The 20,579-nt window shown below is 45.7% G+C and overlaps 1 protein-coding gene across 2 annotated transcripts in view; it reads right to left on the bottom strand.

Moving 5' to 3' along the window:
* Mct1 (Monocarboxylate transporter 1) overlaps nt 1–20,579 on the bottom strand; it is a 62,980-nt gene that overhangs the window by 15,565 nt on the left and 26,836 nt on the right. Inside the window, exons 1-2 of one of the 2 annotated variants that reach the window (XM_065219051.1) lie at nt 14,251–14,479; nt 5,061–5,438 (exon numbers count right to left, since the gene is read on the bottom strand). In XM_065219051.1, the coding sequence (XP_065075123.1) occupies nt 5,061–5,238 (178 nt within the window). In that variant the 5' untranslated portion in view covers nt 5,239–5,438; nt 14,251–14,479. Of the gene's footprint in view, nt 1–5,060; nt 5,439–14,250; nt 14,480–20,579 lie in introns of those variants that run through there. The other variant, XM_065219052.1, reaches the window with a different exon arrangement.

Below are 20,579 nucleotides of genomic sequence, written 5' to 3'. Positions count from 1 at the left end.
CATCCCTGGACCTGTCGAAGGCTTACGACACCACTTGGCGGCGCGGCATAATCCGCACTCTGAGGTCATGGAGAATACGTGGTCGGATGCTGAACATGATGAAAAGCTTCCTCTCGGAGCGAACGATCCAGGTATCCGTTGGGGGGCATATGTCTCGCCAGTATCCGTTGGAAAACGGAGTTCCGCAGGGCTCTGTCCTGTCAGTAACGCTGTTCCTCATCGCGATGCAGCCCATCTTCCGAGTAGTGCCCAACGGAGTCTTCATTCTTTTGTACGCGGACGATATCGCGGACGATGCGAGGTGCTAAAACTGATGGCTTACACCGAAAACTACAGGCCGCCGTCAAAGCCATCAACAAATGGACGAAAAGCGTTGGTTACACTGTGTCGGCAACAAAGTCACATGTCTTCTACTGCAGTCCGAACGCACGACGGGATCCCGTGCGGGATATTTCTATCGAGGGAACTCCCGTGCCAAAGACCAACCGGCTGAGGATTTTAGGTGTAACCATGGACCGAACGTTATCCTTCAAACCTCACTGCAATATGGTTAAGAAAGCATGCGAATCTCGGTTACGGATTTTACAGATCATCGGTGCAAAACTTCCACGTGGCAATCGGACTTCTCTGCTGCAAGTTGGGTCAGTCATAGTTACTGTGAAGCTGCTCTACGGGATTGGACTTGTTAGTCGAGGAGGGCCAGCAACCTTGCAGACTCTCGCTCCTGCCTACAACAAAATGGTTCGCTTCGCTTCCGGAGCATTCGTGACGAGCCCGATTAACTCGGTGATGGCCGAAGCTGGGACTCTACCCTTCGAACTGCTAGCAGCACAGACCACAGTACGCATTGCCATCCGAATGCTCACAAAGAATCCAAACAGCAGCACCCTACCTCTGATTACACGCGCTTCAAATCGCCTCCAAGAATTAACCGGTTCAACACTTCCTGCTGTCGGTTCACTCGTGAGGCAGAGCAATCGCTTGTGGCACGCACGAAAACCGACGATAGTGTGGGATGTGAAAAGAAGCATACGCGCTGGAGACCCACCGGAGAAAGTTCGTCCAGTTGTTCGACAATTACTGGAGACCCGCTTCCATAGTTCAACCATCGTCTACACGGACGGCTCCAAGTGTGAAGACACGGTAGGAGCTGCATTCTTCTACGAAGGGTTATCTAGGACCTACAGTCTTCCGAACGAATGTAGTGTTTTCTCTGCGGAGGCCTACGCTATTAAAATGGCCGCCACCATCCCTAATTTTCAAAATGAGTTGGTTATTCTCACGGACTCCGCAAGCTTCCTACTGGCTTCCCTAATAAACAAATACCATAAACGAACTGTATCCCAGATGGGTAAACTATCCCACAAATGGTTTGGATGATACCCCGAACACGTCGTTAAGCTCTCTTTTATGGTTATTTTTATTAGGGTTTGGAGGCTGGAACTTCCTGGCACCCTTGGGTGCAGGAAGTAGAGAGAATCGTGCAAAGCAAAATCATCCGTTTCTGCTGGATCCCTGGACACGCCGGCATCAGGGGAAACTCTGAAGCTGACAGACTAGCCAATGAGGCTAGAAGACAACCAGCCATCGACGTACCGATTCCAAGCGAGGATGCGATCAAAGCGGTGAAACATGCGATACGTGGTCAGTGGAATAGGCAGTGGTTTAGCACAACAGAATCGAAGCTGAGAGAGGTGAAATTCGACACGCACAGATGGACAGAACGAGGAAGTTCAGCCGACCAGCGTATGCTTACACGTCTGAGAATCGGCCATACGCGACTAACCCACACGTTTCTTCTGAAGAAGGAAGCCCCACCGGTGTGTGAATGTTGTGGCACGGTGTTGGATGTAAAGCACATCATTCTTGAGTGCAGGAAATACGACGAAGAGAGAAGGAAAAATGACATCAGCACCAGTCTACGTGAAGCTCTGGACAACACGGAAGAAAGAACAACACGGAATAAAGAACAACACGAATGCTTAATTTCCTACATGAAACGGATTTGTAACAAAAAGCTCTAGAATAACAAATTACAAGAACTTTAGAATAACAAATTGCACAGGCGAAAGAAATATTAAGCAACACGAAGTAGAAGACTAGAATAACAAATTAAAAGAACTGTAGAATAACAAATTACACAGGTACGTCCTTAATAAACAAAAAAAAAAAATATTGTTGGCAGCATACCACTCCAGAACCACCTTGGAGTAGTGGCAGCTGGCCAAATCGGGCCAAAAGATGACTTTGCTCGAACGTTTGCGGATGAACGGCAATACACGCTTTTCATGGCATTCTTCGATGTAAACTTGGGATGTCATCGTCGAGGATGTGACGAATGGTTCCGTTTTCAGGCCACAACTGAATCTTCCCGGCACATCCCCACGTCCAGTGTAAAACTTTTGACCGGGAAGCTGCTTAAAATCGAGATTGACGTATGTTTCGTCATCGATCAAAGTGCAGCCCTTGTGTTTCGTCAAAACACGGTCGTACATGAGCCTTGCACGCTTTTTGGTCACGGAATTCTGCTTCATGTGCCGGTTCGGATGTTTACTGGCTTTGTACGACTTGTATCCTTCCCTTGCAAGGATGTTCAGTACCGTTTGAAAGTTGGTGTTGTACCTTCTGGCCACATCTCGGATCGAAAGACCGGAGTTGGGTTTAACGCACCTCAACACCTTGCTAAACAGCAGACGATCCCTGGTTCCATTTTTTTTTGTAGGTCCGCTGATTCCTTTCCACACTCAGGGTTTCGTTGTAGTTTTTGAGCATTCGACAAACTGTTGTTATCGGCATCGTCAGCACTGTAGCCAGCTTGGAACCGGACCACTCCGGATTTTCCAGGTGTGCACAATATTTTTCTTCTTTCGAGTTCCATTTGACGTTATTTCTGAACGCGATCGACTACTTTGATCAAACTTGCACCAGTTGTTCTCTATAGAAGTGTAAACAAACCACTGTTAAATATGTTCGATTCCCAACACTAGAGGCGTGCTAGCAGCGCGTGAGGGGCGTTCCAAGTTACTTTTAGTCAGCCTTTTTACCTATTTGATTTGACTATAGATTCCATAGATAAGCGGAGGAAAAGTATAATGTATACAGTATAATGGCTATAGCCAAATGAACTGTCAGTTAGTGTAGCCAAACGAGCATGACGTCATCATGGTGTTGTTGGAGGGAGAAGTATTGTAATATTATGAGCACAAAACGCTTTCCACACTCCACATTCCGATTTATTTCGTGGACAACGGAAGAAGGAGAGATAAAGCAAACCATTTCTCGATACATTGTTGCAAAGATTTGCCACTTCATTTTGAACTTTTACACACGAAACAAAACAAACTGCACAACGAATAGCTCTATGATGGCATGAACTTTTTTCACGGATGCCAGCAAGATCATTTATTTTTCATGGTCACCAAAACAACTTTTTGTGCCTCCGCTTATCTATGGAATCTATAGTATCTATAGATTTGACCTATATTTATTTGAACAAACACATAAAAACTTCAAAAACAAAAAAACACATCGCTGAGTCATGACTCCTATAAAATTCTGACCGCGTCCTCGAAGGCACTCGGAATATGTCGGATGATGTCATTGGGATGTTAGGTTTTCAAATCTCTCTTTGAATGTAATTATTCTTATGATTGACTTTTTATCATTATATTGGCAACACTGAGACTCTCTGAGAGAAGCAACACGTAGTTATTTAACCGTTGAATGCTGGACCTCACACCTTGAATTCAGTGCTTCATTTCCAAGGCTAACAGCAGTAAAATCCCCTATTTTCTGATTGAATCCAACATGTCTTCGATTTTAACGTTCTGCTTCTATGGGATGAGAACATGAAAAGGCTTGCTTAGATAATCCATTTCCTGTTGGTTTCAAAAGTGTGATCAGTCTCCTCCTGTTTATTTCGACCACGCCTCAATAAGCATGCTATTGTGGACAGGGAAAAGTCTGGAAGATTTCCGTATTTTTTTTTTCTTTTCAACGAATTCTCCAAAACTAGACGAGAGACAGAACTCGGTCTGTTTGCATAAACAGTGTTTATGATCCGTCGGCAAACAAACCAAACAGCCCATAAAACAATTATCTGCTGGTTGTTTTGTTGCGACCTAGACGTCGAGCGCAGTTATCACCATCCCACGAACGACCACCACCACCGACCGGCGTTCGTCAACAGAGTAATAAAGTATAGGTACCAACCTACTTTTGGGGTTGAAACACAATAATTGTCTGAGTAAGTCCCTTCTCTTCTAATGATAATTTAATCAATCGCGAACCGGTCGGTTGAAACGAGTAATCACCGGCTTTTCCAGTTGTAGGCCGATTGTGGGATGAATTGCGTCGATTTCATTTCGGTTTGATTAGTTATCAATATTTTGAGGGACAACAATTTGATTGCCCTCGCAGAAAAGCGTCATACATCGATAAAGCTAACTCAATGACGGCGGTGGTGACCTTCAATTAGACGGTTGCAGTTTCCATGGCGATTATGAGTATTGATCAATGGAACTTTGATAATCAGACTGAAATTGCAGGCAATGAATGACGGTGACCGATTATGGAAGAGTTTCGTTGAGTATACGGCGAATGAGAAGAACTCAAATTTGAGTTAAGCTCACTCATAATCGCCAAAAGTGCAGGAGCTCAACGATGAGTAAATTTGCCTCATGGTTTCTTGTGGAAAGCCTTAAAAAACTGAGGAAAATTGACTGAGTGAATCCAATCTTCACTTTTCTCATATTAGGGAAGTTTTTCCTGGACAAACCGGAGTTCCTGCACTTTATGTGATTTATGAGTTAACTAAGCTCAAATTTGTGTCGTTCTCATTCGCCGTGTAGCCAGCGACGGATATTGATCGAAATGAGCGATCGGCTTGAGCTCACTTTTTCCTGTGCGTTCTAAGCCTTATATCTAATAGTGGTCAACTCTGGGATGATTGATTGGCTATTGACGGGTTTTTCGACCGGTTGTAATTGAAAACTGATAGCATTATTGTTTGCGTTTGGCGGCGATGATTAGTGGGAGGGGAAATTTGCGCTTGTACTCACTGACGATGTGTATGCAGAAGGAGGCCAGAACTACCATCCAGCCCCAGCCACCGTCCGGTGGAGTCGGTAGGCCGTTGTCTGTGGCCATGTGGTTGCTTTCCAGGTCAGCAGCAGTGTTGCTGGCCGGCGCCGTGCCGTTTTCCGGCCGTTTGCGCGATGCCGGTGGACCGTGCGTCATTTTGTGGCTAGGTGTACTGAACTTATCCTCTACGGTGTTTAGCACTTGATTGCACTATTTTTTAGTATTCTATTGCTTGTATTTCCCTACGGCGATATGTTGCGTTCTGCATTTGTTCACTGTGATTTTTCATTTGTAGGTTAGGTACACATTTTCCGATGAGGGATATTATCTGGTTCTTGAGTTGTTGGAAGCGATTTCTGTAAAAGAAGAGGAAGAATAGTGAAATGATTAGTACCGTATTTGAATTCAAGCTTAGCATAAACAAGAGCCCTTTTTTCCCGAGGTTCTAGAAGACTAACCATTATTAATCCACCTACTGGTGACAATAATTGTTTCATATTCTGGTATCTATTACCAGAGGTATCTGGAGCATGTTTGACACACAACATCAGTTCTCCAGGAGTATCCATATCTGGGAGACAAGGTATGAATAAATAGGGTTGAGAACTACTTCGGGCTATCGAGCAGAACACGTCATGTAAATCCATGATTTCAGCGTTTAGAAGTCAATTATGCGTTTGGAGCGATACTTGATTTCAAAAGCTGGATCGAAGTAGGCCGCGCTGCGAAAATGACGTGTTTTGTTTTGCTGCGCCGTTTTTGTCTATTGAAAATGTTATAAATTTACAATTTCATTTTTAAAAAGTGTTAATTTGAAAGTAAAAAAGTGATGTTGAAAAGTGCATTAAGTGAAAATTTTCAAATTTTTATCCATTGCATGTGGTGACGTTTCAAAACTTACTAAATACGCGTCAATCAAGTATTGCACTACTGCTTGATTGAAAGTTTCAGTACATTATCAATGGTGTATATTTGCATCGATAATGTATTGGAGCGGCGCTTATCATGTGTGAAAGTGGCTTCGGAATGCTTGCGTTCTTGAAATGGGCTATTGTAGCTGCGGTAGAGCTGTCACCTTCTAACTCCCGGGTTCAAGCTTCTTGCATTCATAAGAAATTATTGCCGGCAGATTTTATCCATAATGCCACTGCCAGAAAGTGGGAGTTAAGCCAAGGGCGAATCTTCATTTATTTACTATTCCACATACTATTAATAACCTCTTACACATGAGAACCTCCTATCGATCAGAATGAATTGTGCATATGTTTAGGATCAACAAACATTTTCAGGCGCAAAGGAGCAACAGGATCGAGCTGATAACGTTTCTTAATTCCAAAATCTGAAGACTGTTTTGAATAATATGTTTAGGTAATGGGTAGCAACAACGGACAGATAAACTACTTACAGCTTCTATTTATTAAATGCTTGATATAACGATTGCCAGCAACGCCTATGGCTTACCCTCCCTACTAACACAAATCCTCCCTTCCCGTGACACTTCTGAGGGGTCGTAGAGTTCTCTGCATCTCTCTTAAGTAAGTGTTGGACTAACATTCCTTAAGTAAGTGGCCAGGACAGCTCTGGTCTGTTGGAGGGAGACACATCCTTTATTTAAGAGGTAGTAATTAATCACAGATTACTATATAACAGCAACGGATGAAGGTGGGTCTCCTTCTTAACAACAGTTTGGAGCTCGTACCACCTACGACATTGTGCAACCTGGTTTATGTTATGTTGTCTATGTTATGTTATGTGAATTTGATTTATTCCTAGATCCTTAACAGCTTCACTGAAACGGTCACCCGGAATGGGCTTGGTGAGAACGTCTGCCCTCTGAAGCTCGGATTTACGTGATTTAGACACTTCCTCACAAGTTGCTCTTGTACGAAGTGGTACCTCAGGTCGATGTGTTTGCTTCGTGGCCAATAGCCGATCTCCTTCTCCGGCAAACATATCGCACTTTGGTTGTCACAGAAGATTGGGACTCTAACATCTGTCTGGAACATCTCACCAAGGAATCCACGCCACCAAACAGCTTCCTGTGTTGCACCTGACAAGGCCATATATTCCGCTCCGGTAGTCGACAATTCCACAGTTTGTTGCCGCCTACAACTCCATGCCACTGATCCGCCACAGTACTGGAACGTGTACCCTGTGACAGAACGACGGGTTTCAAGGTCGTTGCCCCAATCTGCGTAGCTGAATCCTCCGAACAATGGTTCTGATTGCTTCCGGTGAGTAAGATTCTACGATTTTGCACCCTTCAGATATCGGAGAATCTTTTTGGCCACTCTCCAATGTGTTTCGGTGGGGTTACTGCTGAAATTGCTCACCACATTCACGGCATAAGCCACATCCAGTCGTGTGCAGTGCGCTAGAATCTACCAATTCGCGAAACGGAATCCTTTCCATTTGTTGCTTTTGTTGCTAGGTTGATTCCATCGTCGTCAAACGCCGATATGTGCGTCCATGGGCGTCGATACTGTATCGCACTTGATCATATTGAACCGCTCCAGTAGTTCATAGACATACTATTGATCCAGCATAGCTGCGTCGTCACAGCTGGTGAATCACATACTGAGTACCTGCTTGGCCTCTCCCAGGTTTTTCATATGAAATTACACCATCAACTGCTTCTTCACGGTATCGATTTAAGTTTGATCCGTCGAAAACAGCAAGAAGACATCAACGTAGACGGTGATGTCAAGTATTGTGTCGCTTTCTATTTCGAAATACACGCACGGATCGTAGCTAGATCGCTTCAAACCCATGCGTTTCAGCTCCACGCCCATCTTCAAATTCCAGGCTCGTCTTGCTTGCTTTAATCCATACTTTCTTTGGTGCCTTCCTATCGACGAATCCTTCCGTTTGCTTCATGTATATTTCTTCGCCGGATAGCTCTCCTTGAAGAAACGCCGTTACTGCATTTATTTGGTGTATACGCATTCCTTGCTACGCCGCCAGAGCTGACAAGGATCAGATGCTTGCGAATCTTACCACCGGCGAGTAGGTCTCTTTGAAATCAACTCCCTTGCCTTGTATCTTTTCAAGTATCCGTCAGGATTCAACTTCCGCTTGTAGATCCATTTAGACGTTAAAGACTTCCTGCCTACCGGTAACTCGGTTAGCATCCCTGTCTTGTTGATGGTCAACGAATGCATTTCAGCTTCCATAGCCTCATGATCGTCGGCCTCCATTGCCTCACCGACTGACTGCGGCTCGGTTACCCTCTCATGCTCGCAGAGCTAAGCGACGGGGTCGGTGGACAGCCAGAGGAACAACCTATGGATGGGCCCAGGCTAATAAAAGTCATGAGAAGCTTTGGGGCCCTCCCTAGGATGCTGGTTATCACGGGACAGCTCGATGCTATCATCGAGTTCACGAGCACGTGGAACAATATCGCGAAGGACCTCAAGCAGGCCTTGGGAAAGCACCGCGCAACTGTGAAACAAGGCTCAAGATGACCACGAGCGGCTAAAGAAGCGACTGGAAGCCGCCGAGAGGGCGGAGAAGAGGGAGCCGAAGTCTACCCAGACGGACGCCTTCAACTTCGCAGGCAACAGTACGATGGCCAGCGAGGCCCTCCACTTTGCCGTGACGCAAGGGCAGAAGCGCGACCGGCCTTCGCCAGTAAAGGGTGTGGAACGCCCTAAGAGACGGAAAGTCTCTGCCCAGGTAGAGTGTGTGGCAGTGGTCGAACAGTCCAATGCGGCAGTGGACGAGCCGCAGAAGTGGCCCAAAATAGGAAACAGAGCGATTGAGAAAAGTGGTGGTTGCAAAAAGGGTGGTAACAAGGGTGCTCCCCCGAAACCCCCGAAACCCCCGGAAAAAACTGCCCCTAAGAGCAGCACTGCCCGGAACAAGCACAAGACGATGGGCGAGGCTCTCATCATCAAGACGGAAGCGTCGAAGCACGCGGAAGTTTTGATGAAGATGAGAGCGGACGAGCTGTCACTCGTACTGGCGAGATGCTCCTGGTGCTTAAGCGTGGCGCTAAAGACCAGGGACCGACTTACCAGAAACTGGCAAAGGAGGTCGTTGGTAATGGAGCGCAGGTGAAATCGCTAGGCTCGACAATCACCATCCAGGTTAAGGACTTGGACGAAGTGACAGAGGCGACCAAACTAGTCAAGGCACTCAGGGAGCAGTGCCAAATCGAGGTTCCGCCAATAGCGGTTACCCTGAGGAAGGGACTGTTCTCCACCCAGGTGGATGCCAAAAAGGCGGCAGCCACAGGGAGGGTACGAGTGGGCTGGTGGTTACGGCCTGCTTCAGGTGCTTCGGTCAGGGCCATCTGGCTCGTGACTGCAAGAACACCGATAGAAGCAAGCTGTGCAAACGGTGTGGTTCGGAGGGCCATAAGGCGCAAAGTTGCCAAAAGCCGCCGAAGTGCACAATATGCGCGGAGAAACGGAAATCCCCTACCAACCACATGGCAGGTGGCCCGCGCTGCCCGGGGGCCAAGAGCAATGCTCAGCCATGTTCGAGGTAGCGCAGTTGAACCTGAACCATTACGCGGCTGCCCAGCAACTGCTGTGGCAATCGACAGTGGAATGGGGGGTGGATGTCGCAATCATCTCCGACCCGTACCGGGTCCCATCGGGCAACGGGAATTGGGTCACGGACGCGTTGGGGATGGCGGCGATATACACGATGGAGAGCTTCCCCGTTCAGGAGGTGGTCTCGTCCAATTCGAGCGAGGGATTCGTGATCGCCAGGGTCATCGAGCAGTTCTCGCAGATGGTGGACAGACTCACTGCGGTACTTGTCGGCCTAAGACCGGTGGTCATTGCGGGCGACTTTAACGCATGGGCGGTGGAGTGGGGCAGCCACCACACCAACCAGAGAGGATGCATCCTACTGGAGGCAATGACCAAACTGGACGTTGTACTATCCAACACCGGTTCGGTCAATACCTACAGAAGGAACGGTGCAGAATCCGTCATTGATGTAACTTACTGCAGCCCGTGTTTGGAGGGCAACCTACACTGGAGGGTCGATGAGGGTTACATGATGTGGGGCAAGGTGAGAGGCGAGTAGCAGGAGGGAGTCCCTTCTGCGCTCGAGGCTGGCGGACGTCGTTCTTCGATGAAGAAGTCTTCAGCGAAGCACTGAAGCGGGAGCGAATAACCCTTGATCTGACGGGGGAAGAACATGCCTAGGAGAGCCTATCCCAGACATGGCCATAGACCGGCGTACTGGTGGAGCGAGTCGATTGCTATCCTCAGGGCGTCTTGCCTCCACGCGAGAAGGAGGATGCAACGGGCTCGTACGGCCGAATTTCGAGAGGAACGCCGCGTCGCTCTTCGAACGGCTAAGGCAGTCCCCAACAAAGAGATCGCCAGACGCAAGCGCGCGTGCTTCGACAGCTTATGCCAGAGCGCTAACACGAACCCCTGGGGGGATGCCTACAAAGTGGTCATGGCCAAGACCCGTGGCGTGGCGGCACCCCCGGAGAGATCGCCGGCTATGCTGGCGTCAATAGTGTAGTTCTTGTTTCCACGTAGGGACGTTGACTCCTGACCGCGGGGTATCCCAGTCGCGGAACAGGGAGAAGTGTCTAGAGTGAACTGACCGACATTGCCAAATCGCTGGTGGTGGACAAGGCCCCGGGCCCGGATGGGATCCCGATTGTGGCTCTGAGGGTGGCCGTTGCGGAAAATCCGGACATGTGCAGGTCTGTATTTCAAACCTGTCTGGACGTAGGTTTCTTCCCAGATGCGTGGAAGCGGTAGAGACTGGTGCTTCTCCCGAAGTCAGGAAAACCCCCTGGGGACCCGTCAGCATACAGGCCCATTTGTTTATTGGACACCACTGGTAAACTGCTTGAGACGGTCATCCTCCACAGGCTGTCGGCTTAAACCGAAGGTGTAGACGGCCTGTCAAGCAGCCAGTACGGGTTCCGAAAAGGCAGATATACCAACAATCAATACGAAACTAACGATAAATTGGCTCACTACTTGACTAGCCTATTGGTCCCAAGCAAACGATTAACGTACCCCATTCTAGTCGAAATTCTAGCACTACGCAATGTTTGTTTTGATTCGCTATGAAAGTTTGACAGATCAAATGAGAATGGATTTTCCTATGTTTTGAGGGGTGAATCGATTAGCTTCAGACCGAAAAGAGTACTAGAGCTGAGCCAAAAAGTTGAGCACGTTTCTAAGGGACCTTATAGTCTTAGAGTTACCTCTATGGATATACGGTGGAAGCCATCCGTGACGTCATCCAGATGGCAGAGGTGGTCCATCGGAAAAGAAGGGGTATTCGTTACTGCACGGTGGTAGCTCTAGACGTGAAGAATGCGTTCAACAGCGCGTGCTGGGGGCGATAGCCCGCTCGCTACACCAACTCCGAATCCCCGGAGGGCTGTACAAGATTCTGGAAAGCTTTGGCGACGATGTCACGCTGGTAGTCTACGGTGAATCCCTCGCAGAGGTAAAACTGACAGCGGCTCATTCCGTTAAGCTTGTGGAGGAATGGATGAGATCCAGGAAACTGGAGCTTGCCCATCACAAGACGGAGGTGGTCGTAGTCAACGATCGCATATCTGTGCAGCATGCGACGTTGACAGTTGGCGAGAGCACAATTAAGTCTGTGCGCTCTCTGAAACTCTTGGGGGTTATGCTCGATGATAAGCTCAGCTTCGGCTGCCATGTCGAGTACGCCTGCAAGAGAGCGTCTACGGCTGTGGGGGCATTATCTCGCATGATGTCAAACAGCTCGGCGGTGAGTGCCAGTAAGCGCAGGCTCCGCGCCGGGGTCGTAGTATCGATCCTCAGATACGGAGGCTACGGTACTGGATACTGACTGTCACAGGCGGAAATTAGAGAGTACACACAGGCTAATGTGCTAGAGGGTGGCCAGTGCATACAGCACCATCTAGAGGGAGGCCGTCTGTGTCATAGCAGGAATAATGCCAATCGGCCTAATCATCAAGGAGGATGTGGAGTGCTATGACACGAGGATCGTTCGAGGGGTGCGCAACAACGCTCCCGTGGCAGTCCAAGTGGGAAAACTCCACAAAGGGGAGGTGGACCTTTCGTATCAAGCTGGGTCAACAGGCGCCATGGGGAAGTAAACTTCCACCTGACACAGTTCCTGTCAGGCCATGGCTGCTTTAGGAGATACTTGCATGTCCGACCCTATGAGATATTCGGACATGCAAGTACTCCCACCTGCCCCACGTGTACTGGCGTCGAAGAGACCGCCGAACACGTTGTGTTCGCCTGTCCACGCTTCGAGCCAGTAATGAGCGTTATGCTAGCGATATGCGGAGCGGATACCAGTTCGGATAACATCGTCCCTAGGATGTGTGGTACCACCGAGATCTGGAGCGCGGTGGTAACTGCGATCACCCACATAGTTTCGGAACTACAACGAGTGTGGCGTGCCGAGCAGCAGTTGCTTACTGCCCGACTAGAGCGTTAGAGTATGGCTAGAGGAGCGCTATAGCGCACAGGCCCCTCCCACGAAGTAATGCCTTCGGGCGGTTCCGGAGAGGTCAAGGGCCAAGCGCACAGGTTGGGGTTTAGTGGGTCGGGAGTGCAATTCTCGCATGCCCACGGACTGAGTTACTTCTCAGCAGATTCTCCCTGTATATGTATAAAAAAAACCCCCAGCAGGCCTGGGTTCAATCTCAGTCGGCGCTGCCAGGATGTTCTGAGGCATAACATCTTTGATCACGGGAAGTAAAGCCGTTGGTCCCCGGTTCATGAGTTGATGGGTCGATAGGTAGGGTCCAGGTGTGGGAGCTGCCTCCCTGGCGTCTGTAGGATTGGTGCTCAGCATGGAAAACAAATCAAGGAAAAAAAAGACGACGATCTTCAGCTCTTGATCCGTCTTAAAAATGTCCGTAGGAGACAATATCAGGAAAACACGATTCTGCCATGAAAGTTATCTGGCAGGATTTACAAAAACAAATTAAAAAGCGATTATCTGCCTTGAGGAACAGAACTTTTGAAAATAATGTTTCTAGGCCCGAATTCCAAACCCTTTTGGAAACTCACAAAGTTTTTGAAAAAAAAACCTCAAAAGCTTATTCCAGCGCTTAAAGAAGGTGGTCAAATTTTGACTACAAATTCGGGAAAAGCTCAGAAACTTGCTAAGCAATTCGAGAGCTCCAATAATTTCAGTTTGGGTCTTTCTAGTCCTATTGAGAATCAGATTTCTCGGGATTATCTCGGGACAGTATTTTAATGAAATAAAACCATTTGGATTGGGAGAATATAAATTAAGAAACATCGTTAACATATCTTCTGTAACGTTTGACCTCAAACTTATATTCTTACCTAGAACAACACACAACCAAAGCGGTAAGTCATGCAAGGTGTGAACAACGTTTAGGGTTGCTAGTTTGTGTGAAAAATATCGTCATGCTGCCAGTTATTTTATTTGTCTTCGTGATTCTCTCTCGTATAGGGCTCTAGCGTGAAGTCCCAGTGGGGACGTAATAGAGCGAAATAGGAAGATAATCAACTTTAAAATCATGCTCTTTTTGGCAACTAAAAATCTATGAGCATGTTACCAAATTCGTATCAGTATGTATTCACATAAAATCACATTTAGAGAATACAATAAGCTTAAGTTATTTCATCACTCAGATATCAGAACAAGTGTTCATTGTGATTGGATTTACATGCCACAATACAAAGCATCCATCCATCATTTTATAACAAAATGAACAAAAGGATGTAGGCATACATCGTTAGAATTCAAGTAATAATGTTAATACCGAACCGCAAAATCCCATGAACGAAACCCGACTGAACCATTTCACCAATCACATTCATTGGCGCCATAGGGATTGCAGACATCCACCACACGCGGACAGGCATTGAAGCGAATGAAGCCAGACAAAATCTAGTACTCCATCAGTTATCAGCTTGGCGCCAAAAATTTGCACCCGCCTTAGTAGGCTTTCCATGCATGAAACAGGTTCAGTGTATTCAGGCTTCAGTTGAAGGCCGCCAGATGTCAGATTGATGCCAACTGATGAAACGTGATTCATTGTAGTTTCTCGTTTATCACTGGGAAATAAGTCCATTGCTACGAATTCAACAACAGCACAAGAACATCAATCGCAGCTCGTTCTGAATGCGAAATCTTTATGAATCACATGTGTCTATTATCGTATCAGGAACATACATTTATTTCCCATTCACTTACAGCGGGCAGAGAAACACCCAACAAGTGTCAGCACTTTCTTCTTCGCTGCTGCAGCAAAACTTGTTGCCCCCCTTCGTGTTCGGAACAAAGTGCGAAAAAGTTCGCGACCCACACTTCACTTTTTTCTTTAAACAAGGCAGTCTTTCTTCGCCGATTCCTCCGTCACGTCACCGTAAGTAAACACAACTACACGTTCGAACTGAACCGAACCGATCGAAGCAAGCGTTGATTGAATACTGATGGTGGTGGCCCGGCTAGCATGGCCTGCTACTCTGTGAGACGACGGACGGACGGGCGAAGCGAATCGACACACCGACACTCGTTGGCGCACGATGGCCTTCTTATCAGACCGGCCGATAGTGCCCCTAGAATCTGCAGCAGGGGAGAGGCTGTGCTGTAGACGTCCCAGGGTGGGTAGGTGTCCAAGGGCTGCATCTTGTTTTGCCCCGCGCGCCGCCGTTATCAGTCATTCGGTGTGGCAGGCTATGATCGTTACCTATGAAGCACGTGAAATTTTTGCGGTAACTTGGCGGATTCAGTTGCGAAGCGTGGTTGCAAGAGTGGCGTCACGGTGATTTATGCAGTGGCTTCCGAAGGTGTGAAAAGTGACTTCTGAATGAACCGGGGTTGGGATTTGTCGTAGATATGGAAGATTTAGGGTGGTTGGGGGCTGATGACCCAGGTATGTAGGTGGGATGATAGGTTCAGAAATTTGAGGATTTCTTTGCATTTTGCATACGGTTGCTTTACAGCGATATAAATGTGAAAAAGCTGAGGCGTTCACCTCTTTGTTCAAACTTTTGTCCACCTCAAATATTCACAAGCACTCCCAGCGATTAATAGTTTATGAATAATCAACAAAGCATCCTAATACACTAGTTACTCCGCAATCTGATGCTATCATAATTTTCAGCAATGTCAGGAATTCTCACGAACCTCCGACATTCATTCAGCCAGAAAATTTACTCACAGTAAAAATGTATGAAAATTAAACATGATTTGATTTCAAAAGTAATTGAATAAATTCTAACGCAAAACAATATCACACATAATTTTCCACGTAATTTAGAAAAATGTGATATCTAATTTCAAAGTAAGTTAATTTTAGTTTAATTTTACATGAGAGGTTTCAATTTTCCACCATAAACAATATAATTTTACATGCGCTCAACGTAAAACATCAAATTTTGACGTTTATCTTTTTGTTTTGAAGCGCGAGTTGTCATGGTTAAAGCAGCATGCGTTGAGAAAAAAACATATCTTCAGGTAACCGACAGAATATAGGATTGTAGGTTCAAGAACCTCATACACACTAATTTTTTTTCCAGAAAGGAAAATTCATCGATCGACCCGTACGAAGCGGACCGCTGGATAGCATGTTCAAGAAATGCCCTTTACAAAGCAGCTGTCAAAACGCATCACGTGAAAAATATCTCCGCTACTGTCCGGGAGCAGTAGCTCTTCTTGAGTGAATACCAGAAAGCTACTGATCCGTATGTTACCGTTCCAGCATGGTACGTAAGATCACTATTCAAGCCTTCAAAGCGGATATGCGCTTTTGGATCTCGAGCGTGATGGAAAGAGCCATCCATGCCAACAATGCCATTATGTTGTTTAGGAATATTCAGCGAACCCAGAAGTAGCGTGCCCGAGAAAAACATGGCAAATGTAAAAAAAAAATGAAAAATGTTAGTTCCTGTGAATGAATCTAAAACAAATAATCATGAATTGATTACATCATCCGAAAACATGTATAATGAAATAGTTTTTCCTAACCTAAAAAAGAAATAAAATCGCAAAACCCAGGGTTACATGATGATTGAATTTTATAAGGCATGTAACTTTATGCTATGAAAGAATACGACGTGTAATTTTGAAGAATGATCTAAAACTTCGTTATTTATGATGTGGTCTTTTTGTTACATGTAATAAAACGTAAAATTACACGTTTCGTTCTAACTGTGTTCTAATTTAAAGCATCTTCCGAATAAGATCATAATCATAAAATCAATTATAAAAAATACATCATTTGAGGGGTCAATGTGTGTAACGTACAACGTCACTGAGCAACTGCAATAAATCAAACTTCCACGAGGGATCGCCGGCAACTTAACTTCGATCGTGACTTCTATCAAGTTGAAAACGTCAGATAGAAGAATAGGACAGAAGCAAGTCACGATTTGGAATAATTGGTTCAATTTGTTAGAAGCTATCCTAGTTAAACTAAATGTATCACAGTTTGAATTGAAAATTACTAAATTGTCTTAAAACTAACTAAAGTAAGTAAAACCTTTTAATCTATGTTTAAACAACAACAATAAAAATAAACACTAATTTAGAGAAACATCAATATTTAAAGGCTATTTGATTAGCGTTCACGTCGAGCGTTTTTGATTTACAAAATCTAGGTTAGTATCCAATCGAACAAAATCATTTATTCATGTACCCAATATAGTTGTAAAATCTAGATTGTATTGAAGCCGGGTGGACCTAAAAGTAGTACTTTTAACTGTAAGATTAAAATTGTAACACTAACACAATACATTAAAAATCTTATCTGATTTCAGCTTCAAGCTGCTAAACACAAAAGGCTGATGTGAAGAAGTTTTTTCTACATAAGATCCGAACAAACTTGAAGAATTTTAATCGGACGTAACCTCAAAATGGCTAAAGTAGCAACCACCGATCAGAATTGTATGTTCTGTCAGGACTCTGACTGCTTGGATGATATGGTCCAGTGCGACAGCTGCAATTTTTGGGCACACTACCGCTGCGCCGGAGTCACGGATGATGTTCAAAATGAGTCTTGGACCTGTTCAAAGTGCTTTACCGAAAACCGGCAAAAAGGGAGCCGCTAAAAAAGGGGCAACTAAAAAGCCAGGTTCTGGTGCAAAGAGTGATACCGGCTCGGAAGTTAGCGGAGGCGCTAGCCAGACATCGAATTCGGAAGCTTTCCAATTACTGGAGCAGGAATGAGAGGCTTGAGAACAGGAACTGGAAGATCAGCGAAAAATTGCTGAAAAAAGTCTCGAAATGGAATGTGCTTTAATGCAGAAAAAGCGGGCCCAAAAGCGAGAGCTGTTTGCGAAGGAAAAGTTGTTGCTAAAACAACGTTTGGAGGATGAACGAGCATTTCTAGAAACGCAGCAATCACTCAAAAATCAGTTCCAACGGTTGAAACTCGATATGGTACGTCAATATGAGACCCCTGAAGACGAGGCGGCTGAGGATGGAGCTGAGACTGGTGATTCATTGGATAGAGTACGTCAGTGGCTGGAATCTACGCTGAAAGATTCGAGAGGGGCCCGTCCAAAAGCGAAAGAACCACAAGGTGGAGCTCCTATTAAGATAAAGCTAGTTGACCGAAAGGCGAAGGATGCTTTCGGAAAAGGTTCAGAAGTCAACCAAGGAGATGCATAATCAGAAGAAGAAGAAGAAGAAGATGAAAAGGAGCAACCGTTGCAGGAAGAATGGACGGAAGAAGAACTTGCTGCCATCAGTGATATTTTGAACCATCGGAAGCGAAACAGGTCGGGGTCACCAAGAGAAACACGTATTCAGGCCAGAGGTTCCACTAAGGCACAGTTGGCCGCACGACAAGCGGCCTCGAAACATTTGCCAACTTTTAGGGGAGAACCAGAAGTTTGGCCTCTTTTTATTAGCTGCTATGAGTACACCACAGCTGCATGCGGTGTCACCAACACGGATAATTTGAAGATACTTCAAGACAGTCTACAGGGCCTTGCTAAGGAAGCCGTCCAAAACCGCTTACTTCTACCTGATTCGGTGCCCGAAGTAATAGATTTTTTTTTGTTGTAAGGATTTTAACCGTAGAACCGGTCATTCATCCCCCATCGCTTAAATGTTTATTGTACAATTCACTGTGATTACAAATTCATTTCGATTTAAAGTTGATTCAGTAGATTAGTTGTTCTCAAAAATTTAACTAGTTTCTTCTCATTCTCTTCTTCGTTATTCAAGATCATGCCAATCGTTGATGCTAAGCCGCATTCTCTTCGCTGCACTTCGTAAGCTCTACAGTCCAGCAGTATATGTGGTACACTAAGGGGTTCTCCACATGTAACACAAGAGTTGTTGTCACGATTGAACAGATGTTGATGTGTTAACCTCGTGTGTCCGATGCGCAAACGACTAATGGCTCTTCTTTCAGAAGCAGTGTGTCTGTCTGTCCATTTTACAGTTGTTGCTTTCAAGGTCCTCAAAAATGTTGTACTGCTCCACCACTGATATTCCCATTTTTGTGCAATTTCAAATCTGCAGCTTCGTATAGCGTCCTCGCTAGGGATGCCACAGAGGAAGAATTCATCATCCCCGTCTGCTTTTGCCAGTGCGTCCGCTCTTTCATTACCGTGTATTCCCACATGGCTGGGAATCCAGCATAGCGCTATCGATTTTCCTTTTGCAGCGTTTTCTATTTCTTGTATCCAAGTATGTCGAGATTGACCCTTTTCTAACGCAGATAAGACGCTAGCCGAGTCTGTAAAAATCACGGTCGCTGATGTATCAGTGCAGATTTTGACGATTGCAAACCAAATCGCCTTTGCTTCTGCGGAAAAGATAGCGCATTTTTTGGATAACTTTTTACTGTAGCCTGTGTTACCGACCGCTACACCGAAACCAACTTTATTGCAATCCATGGATCCGTCCGTGAATATGTACCGATAGGTGAAGTAGCTGTTTGAACACAGCGAAAGAAACAGCTGTTGCGCTTTGGCTGGTGGGTCACCAGCTTTGAAATGTCTTTTTATTGCCCAATCTATCTTTATTCCTGGGTCGTCCCATGCTCTTTCGCTGATCCTACACAACGCTGCAATTTGTGGAAAATCCTTTTCGGTAAGATTCTGGTACGCTGTTTTTGCTCTTTCAATAGAGGGAAAACAGCTCGTGGCTTGTGTGTTGGTACATGGAAAGAGAAGATCGCACCTTTCAAGAACCCGGATAGCTTTAGTTACCATATTAACGATTACGGTATGCTCAAAGGGTAGTTGCCCTGCTTCGGCCATGATGGAGTCCACCGGACTTGAACGGAAAACGCCGGATGATCCTCTGATTCCGGAGTTGTAGAGAGGTTTTAACTGCTTCATGTTAACAACACTGCCGCTATTCACCATGCTCATCCCGAATAGTAATTTCGGAAGTAATACTGCATTGGTAATCTGCAACATTGTCTTCCGTGTACCACCATTCATTCTATTACCAAAATTTTTTAGAAAATTTAGAACGGTTTGGACGCTACTTCGTACTGTTGCCGAATGCCTTTTAAAAGTGAGTCGTTTATCCACAATAACTCCAAGAATTCTGGTGTACTCCACTTCTGGGACTGTAGTTTGGTTGATCGAAATTGCCGGGACGTACGGGTGTTTTCGTTTCCTGCAGACATGCATGTAGCTAGACTTTTCAGAGGAGATGGTCATTTTAGTCTGATGCGCCCATGCTCTCAGGATTGTGGCGGCTTCCTGCAATTTTCGACGCACTTCCTTAGGTTCAGAATCTATGGCTAGTAGCAATGTATCGTCAGCGTAGACAAATATATAAATTTCCCTAGGGATTCTCTCAAATACCGTCTCCATTAGGACGAGGAATAGCGTGACAGAGAGTATCGAACCTTGTGGGACTCCTGTTTCTTGAGTTCGGCAAGTGGAATGCACATTTCCTATCATCACACGGAAGCTCCTTTCTGTTAGGAAGTTTTTTACAAAACGAATCATTCTTCCAGATATGCCCCAACTCTTCAGTTTCAAAATGATTTGGTTCCTGTCAGCTTTATCATACGCCTTCTGCAAGTCTATCGTTAGTAACTCGCAATGTTTTCCTTTCTCAAATGACTGACGAATTGCCCCTTCGAGCGATGCAAAGTATGTGTCCACTCCTCTTCCTTTACGAAAGGCAAACTGATGTTGATGGAAGCGTTGATGCTTTTCAACGAAGTCTACTAATCGCCTATTCACCATCCGTTCAAAAGTCTTGTTGAAACAGCTAAGAAGGGTGATTGGTCGCTGATTTCCGAGCTTTTTCGGATCCTTGCCGGGTTTTGGCAATGGAATGATGAGACCTTCTTTCCATGATTCCGGAAATGTTCCTGAGCACCATAGGTCATTGATTGTCTTCAAGACTTGTAGTTTTATACGGAATGGTAGATGTCGCAGCATTGGATAATTGATGTTATCGGCTCCTACTGATGTATTACCACCTTTGTCTAGAGCCCATAGGAGTTCGTCTACGCTGAAAATTTTGTTGTAGTCTACTGCAAAGTCCGTGAGTTGATCCTCGTCTATCATGGAGTTAACTGTGGAGTATGGTTCAGCCGG

Source organism: Ochlerotatus camptorhynchus, unplaced genomic scaffold (genome assembly GCF_037179485.1).
Source record: "Ochlerotatus camptorhynchus isolate MF236.1 unplaced genomic scaffold, CSIRO-AGI_Acam_v1.1 ptg000098l, whole genome shotgun sequence".
Classification (NCBI taxonomy): Eukaryota; Metazoa; Arthropoda; class Insecta; order Diptera; family Culicidae; genus Ochlerotatus; species Ochlerotatus camptorhynchus.
The sequence above is the reverse complement of the archived record's forward strand: the minus strand, read 5'-3'. Positions and strand labels throughout refer to the sequence as shown.